Genomic DNA, 18,622 nt, shown 5'->3' with positions numbered 1-18,622 from the left:
AGATGAGGCACAGGGGAAGTGTCACACATACAGACTTTTTTTTTTTTGCTTTCTTTACAAAGTGTTATGAGTTGTAGTTTATTTTAACAGTGAAGATTATACATGCTATCTATAAAGCTTTAAAGGTGATTTAAAAACAAAGCAGCAAGGGCACAGAAAGTGAAGAAGAGGAGTATGCTCAGGAATATAATGTCCCCATGGCTACTTCTCTCCATTCCTTTCGGATCCATCCCCACTTCACTCTTTGTATGTTTTGTTTTCCTTTACCACTTCATGAATGTCTCCTCCTCACCAATGGCATTTTTTTTCTTTGCCACTCTGTCCCAATTTCACCCCTATAAAACTTTGATAAGTCCCCAACTCATCCTCTGTATTATAAATCCTGTATACTATAAAGGTAACCTGAGGTAACAGGAATATGGAGGCTGCCATCTTCATTCCCTTACAAACAAAGACAATTGCCAAGTTGTCATGCTAAACTTTTGGCTTTAGAAGTAACGAAGATAGCAGCATCTGTACTCCTTTCATTTCAAGTTACCTAAGTTTGAAAGAGAAAAATTCAAGAGAGACATGGGTCTTGTACCATTTCTGATGTACAAGCCGTTTACAAAAAAAAATTGTGGAAAATGTAAATTAAAAAAAAGTGGTAATTTGTAAGGGCTTATTTACACTAGAAGCATGCATTATTTGCATGCATGCTATTTTTCTGACCCGAATTTGCATATGAATGCGAATTCACATATGTCCATTTTTTTACATGCGAATACACAGTTTATCGCTAATTCTCTTTTTCATTTCTTGTGACATTAACGAAAACGCATGCAAAAATGCAACGCAAAAAATGCAAAAACAGATATTAAAATCTCGTGCGGTGTCCATAAACTGACAGCACTGCTGTCGAGATTTTTCTTGGATGCAAACATCACATATAAAGGAAACAGGCCAATTAAAATGCAAATTCGTGTGCAGTAAATCCACACGAATACGTATCTTGTAGCAACGGGCTCTTCACTATTTAAACCTTGTATTTCGTTTAGACTAGTGCAAAGACAACATATCTGATTCTTATCACTCCCCATGCCCCAATCTCTAACGCAGTCTGTACCCTATGTGGCACCTCCCTGCTCAGCCGAGGGAGACTTATATGTGTTGTGCAAGGTCTAGAGACTGAAGTTGTGAAGGCAGAAATATCACCAGAACTTCACTAAGTTTCATACAGGCAAGAGGGGTAGTCAGGCAGTCCAGGTTGGCAATAGGAAATCTTGGAGTTGAAACACAGTACCAAATCATCGAGCAAGAATAGTCCAAATAGGCCCGAGTCATAAACGGGAGGTCAGAGGTTCATAGTATCCTAAGGGCTAGGCAATTAATAGGTCAAGGTCTACAAGCAGAGGTAGATCCAGGCAGCAGTAAAACCTGAGGTCAAAGATCAGGCAAGGTGGTTAAACAAAGTGGTTCGATAATCCCACCCTTAGCAAAAAGCACACTAATGCTATCACGGGCAAAAGAGCAACGGACATGGACTATTATTGGGGTGAGGACCAATCCATTGTGACTACAAGTCCCAACAGTTCATTAACTGCAGATATAAAAGGCCACTTACCTAAAACACTAATTAAGGAAACCCTTCTGGCTGCTAGCAGCACCGTTAGAGAAATTAAGACAGGCACATGGCTGCATGTGCCTGTCTAAAGGGATACCAGCTCCTGGTTATGTGCATGGCTGCAGGATCCCTGAGGATGCCGTGTAGTCAGAAGCAACCCAACCAAATCAGCTGATAGAAGAAGCCAGCTAATTGAGCCGGATGGCTGTGATCTTTAAACCCTCAGGTGGCAGTACATTTAAAACGTACACAATTTTATGATGGATATTGGATGGAATATGCTCAGGAACATTACCAGAAAACATTTCTGAACAGCGCCAGATGCTGCATGCACAAATGCAAGTTAAAACTCTGCCATACAATGAAATAAACATTTATAAACATATAAGCAAGGCTGAACTTGAGCTTATTTGAGGTAAATTGAAAACCTGTCCGCTGGACCATCCGACTTGTTATCAGTTGATAATCCAGAATCCGTAATGGTATATGTGTGCAATAGTGAACTTGGTATAGGCAGCTTTCACATCAGAGAATAGACTTAAAGCGGACCTGAACTCATACCTCCTCTCTGGTCTAAAAGATACACAACATCATAACAACCTTTCAACAAAAAACATTTCTTTGTTACAGCTGATACAAATCCTAAAATAATTATGCACAGTTTCTACTTCCTGATTCATGGAAGCAGACATATTGTTTTCAGCCTGTACTTTCAAATGGGCTTATCTGTTGATCTGCCATAGGCAGTCATGTGACACAGGGGGGAGATCAAATTACAACTAGTGATTAGATAAAAATGAGGGGTAATTAAGCAGGCTAAACTACTCAAGGACCTTAGTGATTGAAATTTACACCCGGTTTTGATGGCTACCTGGCTGCCAGGGCGTAGATTTCAATTCACTGACGGCACGCGTTCTCGCCACTTTCGTCGCTCCTGAAGATTTTGCCGCTGTCTCCCCGCCGCAGCTCATTCGCTCTGCCGTCTCTATAATAGCAGAGCCCTGTAAGTCGGGTCAGGAGCCGATTTCATTGGCTTCTGACCCTGTCTATCAACGTAAGCGGCTCCCATTGGCTTACATTGATCGGCAGGGTCAGGAGCCAATGAAAGTGGCTCCTGACTGGCTCACAGGAACTCTGCCATCATAGAGACGGCAGAGTGGGTAGCCTAGGTTCCTGACGTGTGGCGGTGAGGGCGATTGCGGCGATTCGTCGGTATTCGTCGCTGTTCCAATGTTTCTTGTGCCAGCGGTCTCTGGTCCTAAAGGGGGCAGAGACCGCTGGTATTTAAGTTGTTAAATACATACAGGGTGCATTTATGTTATGTTGTCCTTGTGTTTTGTGCAAGAGTTCATATCCACTTTAACTCTGAGTAATATATACTGGTTTTGGAGTCAGATATGCTGGCATACAGATGACATTTTTTCAGAAAAAGCAACACTTATTTTTGTAAGATAATATCAAACCACATTCTGCAAGTGTTGCAAGCCTTGTGCATACCTCTAATTTTCAATAACTGCCCAATTTATCACCTCCATTTAGTATATGGGTCAACAGTTAATACTATGAGCAGGTTGTGTAGGTCAACTTTCATACTACATAAAGGTGGTAAAATTGGTCAGTGATTGGCCAATAGATACAAACTGCCTGAATAAGGGGGTACCAGGGAAATTAACAAATGCAAACTGTAGTCTAAATAGACAGTCCCTCGTAGGTACTACAATATTAAAAGTAGCAATACACTTTTATTTATTAATGCAAGGTAAAATGCAGGGCAAGGTGGAGTCACACTCCTACATGTACCATAAGTCAAATTCAGTGGGGATATCCGAACACACAAAGGGGGGAGGGGGGTGGTAGTTGCTTATCTAATCTAATGTTGCTGGGGGCATTTTGTTTTAAGTGGTGGTTACTATATATTGTGTATAGCACTTCACATTTAGCACCTTCTGACGAAGCCTTTCGGGGTGAAATTGGTCGAGGGTCATGTGTTTGTGTCACAGTACCATATTCTGAGCACCTTAGTTTATGTCTATCCAGCAATTATGTGGGTAGGGATTCTCTGGCCAGGACCACCACTAGTTGGTCCAGTGATCTCCCCTCACAGTGGTGTTTGACCTACAGACACACAGGGAGGATAGCTACACCCCACTCTGATAATACTAACTTGACTGGGCACAGAGTGGTGGGGGATAATCAACGACCCCCCTCCCCCACCCCCACCCCCTTTTGTGTGTTCTGATATCCCCACTGAATTTGACTTACATGTAGAAGTGTGACTCCACCACGCCCTGCATTTTACCTTGTATTTATAAATAAAAGTGTATTGTTACTTTTATTATTGTAGTACCTAAGAGGGACTGTCTACTTAGTCTACAATTTGCAAGTGATTGGCCAATCAAAATAAAATTAAAGGTGTGTACAAGGCTTTGGACTATGGCTCCAGTTGCTAAACTGGCCTGCCTGCAGTCCCGATCTGTCACCCATTAAAAACATTTGGTGCATTATAAAATGTATGTCATAGAAGATCCCACAAAATGTTAGACCAGAATGGGACATCTCACTTTCAAAACTACAGCAGTTGCTCTCCTTAGTTCTCAGACACTTAGGACATCTGTACCGAGAAGAATATGGAGGCTGCTATATTTATTTCCTTATAAACAATACCAGTTCCCTGGCAGCCCTGCTGATCTATTTGGCTGCAGTAGTGTCTGAATTATACCAGAAACAAGTATGCACCTAATCTTGTCAGATCTGACAATAGTCAGAAACACCTGATCATCATATGCTTGTTTAGGGTCTATGGGTAAAAGTATTAAGGGGCATACATTACCTGCTCCGCCGGCGCGACTCCAGTCCCCCGGTCACCGCTGCTCTGTCTGCGCTCTGGTCTCCAGGTCCGGCATGCCTCACTTCTTCTAGCCCGGCAGGAAGTTTAAACAGTAGAGGGCGCTCTACTGTTTAACCACTTGCCGACCGCCCACAGCCCATGGGCGGCGGCAAAGTGGATGCCTTAAGGACCGCAATACGCCTTAGGGCGTTGCGTCCTTTTCCTATGCCGGGGGAGCGATTGCGTCATTGATGACGCGCGCTTCCCCCGGCAACTGGCTCCGCCCACCCGCCGTAACATCCCGCCGGCCATACGGAAGCGCCGGCGGGATGTTAACCCCGCGATCGCCGCTACAAAGCGTATAATACACTTTGTAATGTATACAAAGTGTATTATACAGGCTGCCTCCTGCCCTGGTGGTCCCAGTGTCGGAGGGACCACCAGGGCAGGCTGCAGCCACCCTAGTCTGCACCCAAACACACTGATCTGCCCCCCCCCGCCCACTGATCGCCCACAGCACCCCTCAGACCCCCCCCTGCCCACCCCCCAGACCCCTGTTTGCACCCAATCACCCCCCTAATAACCCATCAATCACTCCCTGTCACTATCTATCAACGCTATTTTTTTTTTATCTCCCCCCCTGCCCCCTGCCCCCTCCTGATCACCCCCCCACCCCTCAGATTCTCCCCAGGACCCCCCCCCCCCCCCAGACCCCCCCCCCCCCGGTGTACTGTATGCATCTATCCCCCCTGATAACCTGTCAATCACCTGTCAATCACCCATCAATCACCCCCTGTCACTGCCACCCAACAATCAGCCCCTAACCTGCCCCTTGCGGGCAATCTGATCACCCACCCACACCAATAGATCGCCCGCAGATCCGACATCAGATCACCTCCCAAATCCATTGTTTACATCTATTCTCTCCTCTAAACACCCACTAATTACCCATCAATCACCCATCAATCACCCCCTATCACCACCTGTCACTTTTACCTATCAGATCAGACCCTAATCTGCCCCTTGCGGGCACCCAATCACCCGCCAACACGCTCAGATTGCCCTCTGACCCCCCCTTATCAATTCGCCAGTGCATTAATTACATCTGTTCTTCCCTGTAATAACCCACTGATCACCTGTCAATCACCTGCCAATCACCTATCACCCATCAATCACCCCCTGTCACCCCCTGTCACTGCCACCCATCAATCAGCCCCTAACCTGCCCCTTGCGGGCAATCTGATCACCCACCCACACCATCCGATCGCCTGCAGACCCGCAGTCAGATCACCTCCCAAGTGCATTGCATCTGTTCTCTCCTCTAAACACCCACTAATTACCCATCAATCACCCCCTGTCACTGCTACCCATCAGATTAGACCCCCATCTGCCCCTAGGGCACCCAATCACCCGCCCACACCCTCAGACCCCAGCCCTGATCACCTCGCCATTGCATTACTTGCATCTATTCCCCCCACTAATCACACCTTGAGACACCCATCAATCACCTCCTGTCACTACCTGTCACCCCCTAGCACACCTACCCATCAGATCAGGCCCTAATTTGCCCCGTGTGGGCTCCTGATCACTCGGCCAAACCCTCAGATCCCCCTCAGACCCCCTTCTGATCACCTCCCCAGTGCATTGAGTGCATCTATTTTCCCCTCTAATCACCCCCTGAGACACCCATCAATCACCTCCTGTCACCCCCCTAGCACTCCTATCCATCAGATCAGGCCCAATACAACCTGTCATCTAAAAGGCCACCCTGCTTATGACCGGTTCCACAAAATTCGGCCCCTCATAGACCACCTGTCATCAAAATTTGCAGATGCTTATACCCCTGAACAGTCATTTTGAGACATTTGGTTTCCAGACTACTCACGGTTTTGGGCCCGTAAAATGCCAGGGCGGTATAGGAACCCCACAAGTGACCCCATTTTAGAAAAAAGACACCCCAAGGTATTCTGTTAGGTGTATGACGAGTTCATAGAAGATTTTATTTTTTGTCAAAAGTTAGCGGAAATTGATTTTTATTGGGTTTTTTTCACAAAGTGTCATTTTTCACTAACTTGTGACTAAAAATAAAATCTTCGATGACCTCGCCATACACCTAATGGAATACCTTGGGGTGTCTTCTTTCTAAAATGGGGTCACTTGTGGGGTTCCTATACTGCCCTGGCATTTTAGGGGCCCTAAACCGTGAGGAGTAGTCTAGAAAACAAATGCCTCAAAATGACCTGTGAATAGGACGTTGGGCCCCTTAGCGCACCTAGGCTGCAAAAAAAGTGTCACACATGTGGTATCGCCGTACTCAGGAGAAGTAGTATAATGTGTTTTGGGGTGTATTTTTACACATACCCATGCTGGGTGGGAGAAATCTCTCTGTAAATGGACAATTGTGTGTAAAAAAAAATCAAACAATTGTCATGTACAGAGATATTTCTACCACCCAGCATGGGTATGTGTAAAAATACACCACAAAGCACATTATACTACTTCTCCTGAGTACGGCGGTACCACATGTGTGGCACTTTTTTACACCCTAAGTGCGCTAAGGGGCCCAAAGTCCAATGAGTACCTTTAGGATTTCACAGGTCATTTTGCGACATTTAGTTTCAAGACTACTCCTCGCGGTTTAGGGCCCCTAAAATGCCAGGGCAGTATAGGAACCCCACAAATGACCCCATTCTAGAAAGGAGACACCCAAAGGTATTCCGTTAGGAGTATGGTGAGTTCATAGAAGATTTTATTTTTTGTCACAAGTTAGCGGAATATGACACTTTGTGAAGAAAAACAATTCAAATCAATTTCCGCTAACTTGTGGCAAAAAATAAAATCTTCTATGAACTCACCATACTCCTAACGGAATACCTTGGGGTGTCTTCTTTGTAAAATGGGGTCATTAGTGGGGTTCCTATACTGCCCTGGCATTTTAGGGGCCCTAAACCGTGAGGAGTAGTCTTGAAACAAAAATGACCTGTGAAATCCTAAAGGTACTCATTGGACTTTGGGCCCTTTAGCGCAGTTAGGGTGCAAAAAAGTGCCACACATGTGGTATTGCCGTACTCGGGAGAAGTAGTATAATGTGTTTTGGGGTGTATTTTTACACATACCCATGCTGGGTGGGAGAAATACCTCTGTAAATGACAATCTTTTGATTTTTTTACACACAATTGTCCATTTACAGCGGTATTTCTCCCACCCAGCATGGGTATGTGTAAAAATACACCCCAAAACACATTGTACTACTTCTCCCGAGTACGGCGATACCACATGTGTGGCACTTTTTTGCACCCTAACTGCGCTAAAGGGCCCAAAGTCCAATGAGTACCTTTAGGATTTCACAGGTCATTTTGAGAAATTTCGTTTCAAGACTACTCCTCACGGTTTAGGGCCCCTTAAATGCCAGGGCAGTATAGGAACCCCACAAATGACCCCATTTTAGAAAGAAGACACCCCAAGGTATTCCGTTAGTAGTATGGCGAGTTCATAGAAGATTTTATTTTTTGTCACAAGTTAGCGGAAATTGATTTTAATTGTGTTTTTTCACAAAGTGTCATTTTCCGCTAACTTTTGACAAAAAATAAAATCTTCTATGAACTCACCATACTCCTAACGGAATACCTTTGGGTGTCTTCTTTCTAAAATGGGGTCATTTCTGGGGTTCCTATACTGCCCTGGCATTTTAGGGGCCCTAAACCGTGAGGAGTAGTCTTGAAACAAAATTTCTCAAAATGACCTGTGAAATCCTAAAGGTACTCATTGGACTTTGGGCCCTTTAGCGCAGTTAGGGTGCAAAAAAGTGCCACACATATGGTATCGCCGTACTCAGGAGAAGTAGTATAATGTGTTTTGTGGTGTATTTTTACACATACCCATGCTGAGTGGGAGAAAGATCTCTGTAAATGGACAATTGTGTGTAAAAAAAATTAACAAATTGTCATTTACAGAGATATTTCTCCCACCCAGCATGGGTATGTGTAAAAATACACCCCAAAACACATTATACTACTTCTCCTGAGTACGGCAATACCACGTGTGGCACTTTTTTGCAGCCTAACTGCGCTAAGGGGTCCAAAGTCCAATGAGCACCTTTAGGCTTTACAGGGGTGCTTACAATTTAGCACCCCCCAAAATGTCAGGACAGTAAACACACCCCACAAATGACCCCATTTTGGAAAGTAGACCCTTCAAGGTATTCAGAGAGGGGCATGGTGAGTCCATGGCAGATTTAATTTGTTTTTGTCGCAAGTTAGAAGAAATGGAAACTTTTTTTTTTTTTTTTCCCTCACAAAGTGTCATTTTCCGCTTACTTGTGACAAAAAATAATATCTTCTATGAACTCACTATGCCTCTCAGTGAATACTTTGGGATGTCTTCTTTCCAAAATGGGGTCATTTGGGGGGTATTTATACTATCCTGGAATTCTAGCCCCTCATGAAACATGACAGGGGGTCAGAAAAGTCAGAGATGCTTGAAAATGGGAAAATTCACTTTTTGCACCATAGTTTGTAAACGCTATAACTTTTACCCAAACCAATAAATATACACTGAATGGGTTTTTTTTTTATCAAAAACATGTTTGTCCACATTTTTCGCGCTGCATGTATACAGAAATTTTACTTTATTTGAAAAATGTCAGCACAGAAAGTTAAAAAAATAATTTTTTTGCCAAAATTCATGTCTTTTTTGATGAATATAATAAAAAGTAAAAATCGCAGGAGCAATCAAATAGCACCAAAAGAAAGCTTTATTAGTGACAAGAAAAGGAGCCAAAATTCATTTAGGTGGTAGGTTGTATGAGCGAGCAATAAACCGTGAAAGCTGCAGTGGTCTGAATGGAAAAAAAGTGGCCGGTCCTTAAGGGGTAGAAAGCCCTAGGTCCTCAAGTGGTTAAACTTCCTGCCGGGCTATAAGAAGTGAGGCATGCCGGACCTGGAGACCAGAGCGCAGACAGAGCAGCGGTGACCGGGAGACTGGAGTCGCGCCGGCGGAGCAGGTAATGTATGCGGGCTCTATTGCGTCGGTCGTCGGGCACTCGAACGCCGCTAGCGATGCTCTCTTTACCTGCGGGCGATCGACGGTTATTTTCCGCATGGCGCGATCGACGGGATCAGACGAAATGGATCGAAATTCGGCGTGAAGCGTGAACGATTGGCAGCAGATTCGATCCCAGTGATCGAATCTGCTGTCGAAACGGGCGCAAATCGGGCCAGTGTATGGCCAGCTTAAATTACCTTTCTCCTATGTTCCTGTCACTTACAGTAGGTAGTAGAAATCTGACCACCACTCTGTGCCTATATCTTTATAGGGGATTCTCAGGGATATATTTATTTTCAAAAGCACTTTAGTGAATGGCAGTTGCTCTGTCCAACTGCCAAAAAACTGTGTAGTGAGCAGGGAAGCTGGCCAGCATCATTGTTTAAATCCATTTTAGGGAATATCTTTATAAAGAATACAAGCCTTGCTGAGACTCCCCTATGAAGAGATGGACTAGTCCAAAACCTCACTCACTTCACTTCTGTCAGATTTCTACTGCCTACTGTAAGTGACAGCAACATAGGAGAAAAGTAATTTATGGCTCATTTTACGCTGGAAAAAATGTACTTCTTATTTGTATATGTTTGTACATATTTAAAATTTTACATTTTTTCGCTGTAGTGCCCCTTTAATGGCTCCAGGATGTTTTTATAAGTCAGACAGTGCTGCTGCCGCTGTGCGCGTGCACATGCATTCCCGTGCACGTGAAAATAGTGGGAAAAAAACCACCAAAGAAAAAATACACCTTTATTTCCAAATACTATATTTTCACTATACTTTGTACTAGGGACATAATTAAAAATCTTGCGATAACCAGAACAAATAGGCAGATAAAATGTGTGGGTTTTATGTACAGTAGCAGTGTTTATATTAAAACTATAGGGGATGAAATTGGAGAAATAGTATATTTTCCATTTTTTCCTTGTTTTTCCCTTTAAAATGCATAGAAAATAAAGTAATTACTAAAAACAAATATCAACCCCAAAAAGCCCAATTGTTGGTGAAAAAAATAAGATACAGATTATTTAATTCCCACCACTGTCTCGGTCTCGTTCTGCACCTGCGCAGTTCACTGCTGCCCACGTGGCCGTGATTGACAGCGGCGCTTTGCGCAGCCGCAGTAAGGCCGACCCCGCGGTCGGCCTGAATAACGAGAACGGAGAAAGGGGACAGCGCCGGGGAGCGGATCGGTCTGCGTGGGACAGTCAGCTGCAAGGGGCTGGAGAGAGCCCCAGGTGAGTAAAGCTCATTTTAGGTAATTTGGCTGATAACTCCTTTAAGCTATTGGCAAATGAAAGGGATGAGCACTGAAAGGTGAAAATCGCTCTTGTCCGTTAGGGTGAAAACCGCTTTGGGGTGAAGTGGTTAAACTGGAAGACCTCTTGCTGCTATCATGATAAAGGTGACTAGATTTACCTTGTCAGGACTTCTGCACTTGAAGCCTGGAACCCACTAAAAAGCGCAAAGCACTATTGCAATCGCTTTGTGATAGCATTTTGCAAGTGATTTTGGGAGCGTTTTCCCTGCTCCTATACAATTAATTAAAATGGAAATGCTCCCAAAATGCTGCATGTCCTGCAATTGCGATTTCCTTAAAGAGACTATGAAGCCATCTAAAATTCTACTTTTTACTGTTAATTTATCTTAAGCAATATGAGCATAAGTGAATCACTGCATTCCTGTGGCAGAACACTGTTTTTAAACCCCCAAATACCGGGGCAAAATTCCACGACTTTCCAAGTCGTGGATTTTGCTGCCCGGGGAGGCAGAGCTTAGCGCTGTAGTTCTACCTCCATTAGCGTCAATCCCCGCTGATCGCCGCCTCTCCCTTGCCCCTCTCAGTGAAAGAGGAAAGATGGTGGCAGGGAGAGGCGGCGATCAGCGGAGATTGACGCTAATGGAGGCAGAGGTACAGTGCTAAGCTCTGCCTCTATCTAGAAGCATTCCCCACATTTTGCTCTGGGGATTTGGGAGGGTTTAAATACAGCATTCTACTGCAAGAATGCGGTGTTTCACTTCTGCTCATATTGCTAAAGATAAATGAATAGTAAAAAGTAGAATTTAGGATGGCTTCAGACTCTCTTTAAAGAGGAACTGTCGCGAAAATCTTAAAATTTAAAACACATACAAATAAGAAGTACATTTCTTCCAGAGTAAAATGAGCCATAAATGACTTCTCTCCTATTTTGCTGTCACTTACAGTAAGCAGTAGAAATCGGACATTACCGACAGGTTTTGGGCTAGTCCATCTCTTCATGGGGGATTCTCAGCATGGCCTTTATTCTTTATAAAGACATTCCCTGAAAAACATGTATAAAAAAGATGCTGGCCAGCCTCCCTGCTTGCTGCACACTATTCTGGCAGTTGGATGGAGCAACTGCCATTCACTAAAGGCCTGTTTCCACTACTTAGTGATGCGAATGCGGCTACCTAGCCGCATCACATCACTTCCGCCGCCGGCCGCATCACTTCCGCATCTCCCGATGCGGAAGTCAATGGTGGAGATAGGACGCTGATGCGGCCGTGCGAGAATCTGCAGCATGCTACAGATTCACGGATCGCTCCGCACAACATGCACGCAGTGGAAACTCTTCCATTGCTGTGCATGTGTTTCAGGACACCTGCGGTGCGATGCGGCTATGTAGCCGCATCGCACCGCTCCTAGTGGAAACTGGCCTTTGTGCTTTTAAAAAGAAAGAAAACCCTGAGAATCCCCTATGAGAAGACGGGCTATTCCAAAGTCTGTCGGTGATGTCAGATTTCTACTACTTACTGTAAGTGACAGCAACATAGGGGAAAAGTAATTTATGCCTCATTTTACTCTGGGAGAAATGTACTTCTTATTTGTATGTGTTTTAAATTTTAAGATTTTCGCGACCGTTCCTCTTTAATCGCAATCGTGCTAGTGTAATCTGTCCCATCCATTTACATTGTCAGAGCATATAGGGAAATCGCTAGCGATTGGAAGCGCTCCCTAAACGCTCAAAAAAACGCTCTAGTGGGTTTCAGGCCTCATACTGGTTTACATCTATACCCATCGCAAATCAAACCTCTAGTGAGGATGGATCTCCAAAAAGTGACTGGATGCCTCTGACACATGACACTTGGGTAGAGTTGAGCCGAAATTTTAGTAATTTCGCATTACTAAAATTACGCATGCGAAATTTGCGATTACGATGCGAAATTACGGTAGCGTAATTGCCATTAAAATCGTAATTGAAAATACCGTAAGCGTAATTTTCAACGCGTAATTTCGCGTTTCGTTCATGCCGTAATTTCGCATTAAACGCTACCGTAATTTCGCGTTAAACCGTAACGCTCCGTATAATATAAAAAAGCCGCCGACTTTAAGGGTTAATAGCAAAGCCCCCTTAAATGCTAAGAGCCTCAAATTCGGAGAATATATTAAGGAGATCAGGAGGAATAAGAGGAAAAAATTTTTTTTCAAAAAGACATTATAGTTTTTGAGAAAATCGATGTTAAAGTTTCAAAGGAAAAATGTAAACATTTAAAAACCCGCCGACTTTAACGGTTAATAGCAAAGCCTGCTTAAAGTTTAGGAACACCAAATTCCCAGGGTATATTAAGGGGATCAGTGGGAATAAGAGGAAAAATTTTTTTCAAAAAGACCTTATAGTTTTTGAGAAAATCGATTTTTAAGTTTCAAGGTCGAAAATGTCTTTTAAATGCGGAAAATGTCAGTTTTTTTTGCACAGGTAACAATAGTGTATTATTTTCATAGATTCCCCCAAGTGGGAAGAGTTTTACTTACTTCGTTCTGAGTGTGGGAAATATAAAAAAAAAAACGACGTGGGGTCCCCCCTCCCAGACCTCTTTAACCCCTTGTCCCCCATGCAGGCTGGGATAGCCAGAATGCGGAGCACCGGCCGCGTGGGGCTCCGCACCCTGACTATACCAGCCCGCATGGTCCATGGATTGGGGGGTCTCGGAAGGGGAGGGGCAGCCAAGCTTTCCCCTCCCCCTCCGAGCCCTTGTCCAATCCAAGGACAAGGGGCTCTTCTCCACCTCCGATGGGCGGTGGAGGTGGAGGCCGCGATTTCCTGGGGGGGAGGTTCATGGTGGAATCTGGGAGTCCCCTTTAAAAAGGGGTCCCCCAGATGCCCACCCCCCCTCCCAGGAGAAATGAGTATAGAGGTACTTGTACCCCTTACCCATTTCCTTTAAGAGTTAAAGTAAATAAACACACAGACACTTAGAAAAAGTATTTTAATTGAACAAAAAACATAACCACGAAAAAAGTCCTTTAATATTCTTAATTAACCATTAATACTTACCTGTCCCTTTAAATAAATGATCCCTCGCAATATCCTCGGAAATGTTCTATCAGTTACAATGTAACAAAGTTATTACAATGTAACAACTTTGTTACATTGTAACTACGCCGCACCCGACGTCACTCACCGCCGCCGCCGCGTCTGTGCTGCAGGACCCGACATAGCTCAGAGCTCTCTAAGCATCTTTGTATTTGGGCTCCAAGGAGCCCCATTGGTCCTTAGCAGACCAATGGGGTTCCTTCTGATTTAAAGGAACCCCATTGGTCTGCTAAGGACCAATGGGGCTCCTTGGAGCCCAAATACAAAGATGCTTAGAGAGCTCTGAGCTATAGCTCAGAGCTCTGTCGGGTCCTGCAGCACAGACGCGGCGGCGGCGGTGAGTGACGTCGGGTGCCGCGTAGTTACAATGTAACAAAGTTGTTACATTGTAATAACTTTGTTACATTGTAACTGATAGAACATTTCCGAGGATATTGCGAGGGATCATTTATTTAAAGGGACAGGTAAGTATTAATGGTTAATTAAGAATATTAAAGGACTTTTTTCGTGGTTATGTTTTTTGTTCAATTAAAATACTTTTTCTAAGTGTCTGTGTGTTTATTTACTTTAACTCTTAAAGGAAATGGGTAAGGGGTACAAGTACCTCTATACTCATTTCTCCTGGGAGGGGGGGTGGGCATCTGGGGGACCCCTTTTTAAAGGGGACTCCCAGATTCCACCATGAACCTCCCCCCCAGGAAATCGCGGCCTCCACCTCCACCGCCCATCGGAGGTGGAGAAGAGCCCCTTGTCCTTGGATTGGACAAGGGCTCGGAGGGGGAGGGGAAAGCTTGGCTGCCCCTCCCCTTCCGAGACCCCCCAATCCATGGACCATGCGGGCTGGTATAGTCAGGGTGCGGAGCCCCACGCGGCCGGTGCTCCGCATTCTGGCTATCCCAGCCTGCATGGGGGACAAGGGGTTAAAGAGGTCTGGGAGGGGGGACCCCACGTCGTTTTTTTTTTTTATATTTCCCACACTCAGAACGAAGTAAGTAAAACTCTTCCCACTTGGGGGAATCTATGAAAATAATACACTATTGTTACCTGTGCAAAAAAAACTGACATTTTCCGCATTTAAAAGACATTTTCGCCCTTGAAACTTAAAAATCAATTTTCTCAAAAACTATAAGGTCTTTTTGAAAACATTTTTTTCCTCTTATTCCCACTGATCCCCTTAATATACCCTGGGAATTTGGTGTTCCTAAACTTTAAGCAGGCTTTGCTATTAACCGTTAAAGTCGGCAGGTTTTTAAATGTTTACATTTTTCCTTTGAAACTTTAACATCGATTTTCTCAAAAACTATAAGGTCTTTTTTTGAAAAAAAAATTTTTCCTCTTATTCCTCCTGATCTTCTTAATATATTCTCCAAATTTGAGGCTCTTAGCATTTAAGGGGGCTTTGCTATTAACCCTTAAAGTCGGCGGCTTTTTTATATTATACGGAGCGTTACGGTTTAACGCGAAATTACGGTAGCGTTTAATGCGAAATTACGGCATGATACGACTGTAATGCGAAAATTACGCTTACGCGAAATTTCGCGAAATCCTTCTTCATTACGATTATGTACTTACGGCCATAATCGTAATTACACTAACTACGCGAAATTTCGCGAAATCGTAATTAGGTCATTACGCTCATCTCTACACTTGGGTTCAAATCTCGGCTCTTGCTGTTCAGTAAGCTGCACCTATTCAGTAAGGAGTTTCTTGGGCAAGACTTCCTACCACTGCTACTGTCTGCTAAGTGCGCTCTAGTGGCTGCCTCGCAAGCGCTTTGAGTTTGACAGGAGAAAAGCGCCATACAAATATAGAAATTATTATTATAAATACTGTACCTGCCCTAATATTCAGATCTACTTCTGTGCATACAGTGACCCTCTAGATTCCATATGACTACTGAACTACAAGGTGTAATCTTCTTACTACTTAAACTTAAAGGAATACTGTAGGGGGTTCGGGGGAAAATGAGTTGAACTTACCCGGGGCTTCTAATGGTCCCCCGCAGACATCCTGTCACCGCTCGACCGCGCGGATCGATTCCCGCTCGTCCCCGCGGGCGCTTTCTAATCAGCGGTAATCAGCGCTTCGTTTTTTCTATTGTTCTGCCCGCCGGTATCGAGCGCGGAATCGATCTGGCGGGCAATCGGACTTGCCGGAAATTATCAATCGAGCCATCAGTGGCTCGATTGATAAGAAGAAACGAGCCGTGTATGCCCAGCATGAGATGCACACTATTTATCATTGCTTTTCCAGCAAGGAGTCCTTCAGCAGCATCCAGTACCAGCAAGTGGACAGAAGTTCAGTATTCCATTGTCTATCTACTCTAGTAGTTTTTGAGAAAATTGGTTTTAAACTTGTGGTTGGAAAAATACATGATTAAATCTGGCAGGGGCTGGGATTGTGGTGGTTTTTGTCTTATTAGTCACCATATGCTAATCTACAAACTACCGGTAGTCATTCTCTTCAGAATCAGATCAGAATCAGATTATTTCGCCAAGCATGACTGGATCATGCCCGGAATTGGTTTTAGCATCACAGGGCAGCTCACAAATAATAAGATACAGCAGAGACATAAACGTAAAACAGTGCACAGGCAATGTTACATCAGAGACATGACAGTGTAAGAAAAACCATGAGACCGTAACATAAAAACCTTGAGACAGTAACATACACTCTTATAGCTGTAATCATGACTGTATAAATATATGCTAAAATATTAGTCATGTAGTAGTTATATGATCATATGCACACACTTACAGTAACAAATTATTGGACTTTGTTCAGTTTAGTTCTGGCTTTATTAGAAATGGATACAGTTGTAGTTATGTACTCGGAACTTAAAGAGGAACTCCAATGAAAATAATTTAATAAAAAAAAGTGCTTCATTTTTACAATAATTATGTATAAATGATTTAGTCAGTGTTTGCTCATTGTAAAATCTTTCCTCTCCCAGATTCACATTCTGACATGTATTACATGGTGACATTGTTACTGTGGGCAAGTTATGTAGCTGTTTCTAGCTGCTCTGGCTGTTACAGACAGCTTTAAACAGCCATTTCCTGTCTGTGAACATTGTTACATTGTGGCAGTTTGCCCAGAGTACCGCGGTATTCAGAGCCTCTTGTGGGAGGGGTTTCAGCACAAAATTAGTCACACAGCGCCCCCTGATGGTCTGTTTGTGAAAATCATTCTATTTCTCATGTAAAAGGGGGTATCAGCTACTGATTGGGATAAAGTTCAATTCTTGGTTGGAGTTTCTCTTTAAGTTGTATAAATGTTATTTCACTAACCTTTTATAAGTCCTCACTATGGGGTATGTTCACTAAATGGTATTCAATTTTACTTGTGCACTGAAAGCATACTAGCATTTATGCAAACTGTGTAAGACACATTACACAGTTATTGTATCTTGTGCTATACTTGTTAGTCTATATTGTTTGTGTAATGTGAGTTACTGGCTGACTTTTGACATTTTGTCAGCCAGTAACGCATTTTATAAAAGCACAAACATATATGCTAATTGTATAACGTGAGTTATATTATTTCTATTTCTAGGCACGTGAAATTTACAGCCACTCACTAAATACTGTATACCCCAATTAATCCCAGTGGCCCTTATGAGATTTTCAAGAGTAACCTTTTTTTGTAAACTATCGTATAAGTATATAAAATATTCAGTAAAAAATATGCGATTAATGTGAAAAAAATCGCAGCCGCAAAATGCTAGTGATAATCGCTAGCTATTTGCGTTCCCTAGTGTGAATGGGCCCTTAGTGATATTCACATCCCGAGATGCAGGATAAGAAGAAAACCATGCAGAAACCAGTATCAACACAGCAGGTTTGTGAATATGAACCCTTGACATGTTTTATATTTTAATATGAATGTGATTTAAAGAGAAACCGTGACCAAGAATTGAACTTCATCCCAATCAGTAGCTGATACCCGCTTTTACATGAGAAATCTATTCCTTTTCACAAACTGATAATCGGGGGCTCTGTATGGCTGATATTGTGGTGAAACCCCTACCACAAGAAACTCTGAGGACCATGGTACTCCTGGCAGTTTCCTGTCTGTGAACCTTGTTGCATTGTGGGAAATAGCTGTTTACAGCTGTTTCCAACTGCCAAAACAGCAAGCAGCAGCTACATCCCCTGCCAGTAGTAAAAATGTCACCACGTGATAAATGTCAGAATGTAAATCAGGGATTTAAAAGATTTTACAATGAGCCAACACTGACTAAATCACTTATACATAATTATTGTAAAAATGAAGCACTTTTTTATTACATTATTTTCACTGGAGTTCCTCTTTAAATCATCATCTGATTTTCAAAAGTCCCAAAAGTAGATTACCTTTCCACCTTTTCATGGTTTTTCCCCCTTAAGGCTCCTGATATTTTTGACATTTTAGCTGTGTCGTTTTGATACAGCAGTAACTTTTTAATTATGCCAGCTGAGTGATATATATCTTGTTTTTTTCAGTACACACTAGGCTTTCTTTGGGTAATATTTTTCTCCCAAAACTATTTTATTTTATTGTCATTTTATGGGGAAATATTAGGCGTAAATGCAAAAAATACCTATTTTTTAATTTTTCACCCTTCCTAATTTTCACATGACACCTCTCACAGTTATAAAACACAAAAACATGAATTCTTTGGCCCTTCCCGGTTAAAATCATACCCCATATGCCATATTTTATTACTAGCTGAGCATGTGGCGGACCGTTATCACCAGCCTGTGTGTCTGTGGCGATCTGATGCATTCCCTATGGCGACACTATGGGCCATAGTGCTATACAGACGTATCGCTA

The 18,622-nt window shown here is 43.2% G+C and overlaps 1 protein-coding gene across 1 annotated transcript in view; it reads left to right on the top strand.

Moving 5' to 3' along the window:
- Nucleotides 1-12,169: 12,169 nt before the first annotated feature.
- The window catches only part of NME7 (NME/NM23 family member 7), a 311,856-nt gene continuing 305,403 nt past the window's right edge, over nt 12,170-18,622 (top strand). The window contains exon 1 of the mRNA XM_068269804.1: nt 12,170-12,247. Coding sequence (XP_068125905.1) covers nt 12,191-12,247 — 57 coding nt within the window. The 5' untranslated portion in view covers nt 12,170-12,190. The remainder of the gene's footprint in view (nt 12,248-18,622) is intronic.

This window comes from Hyperolius riggenbachi, chromosome 2 (assembly GCF_040937935.1).
Source record: "Hyperolius riggenbachi isolate aHypRig1 chromosome 2, aHypRig1.pri, whole genome shotgun sequence".
Lineage (NCBI taxonomy): Eukaryota > Metazoa > Chordata > Amphibia > Anura > Hyperoliidae > Hyperolius > Hyperolius riggenbachi.
Note: the sequence above shows the minus strand (reverse complement) of the source record. Positions and strands in the feature narration are given on the sequence as shown.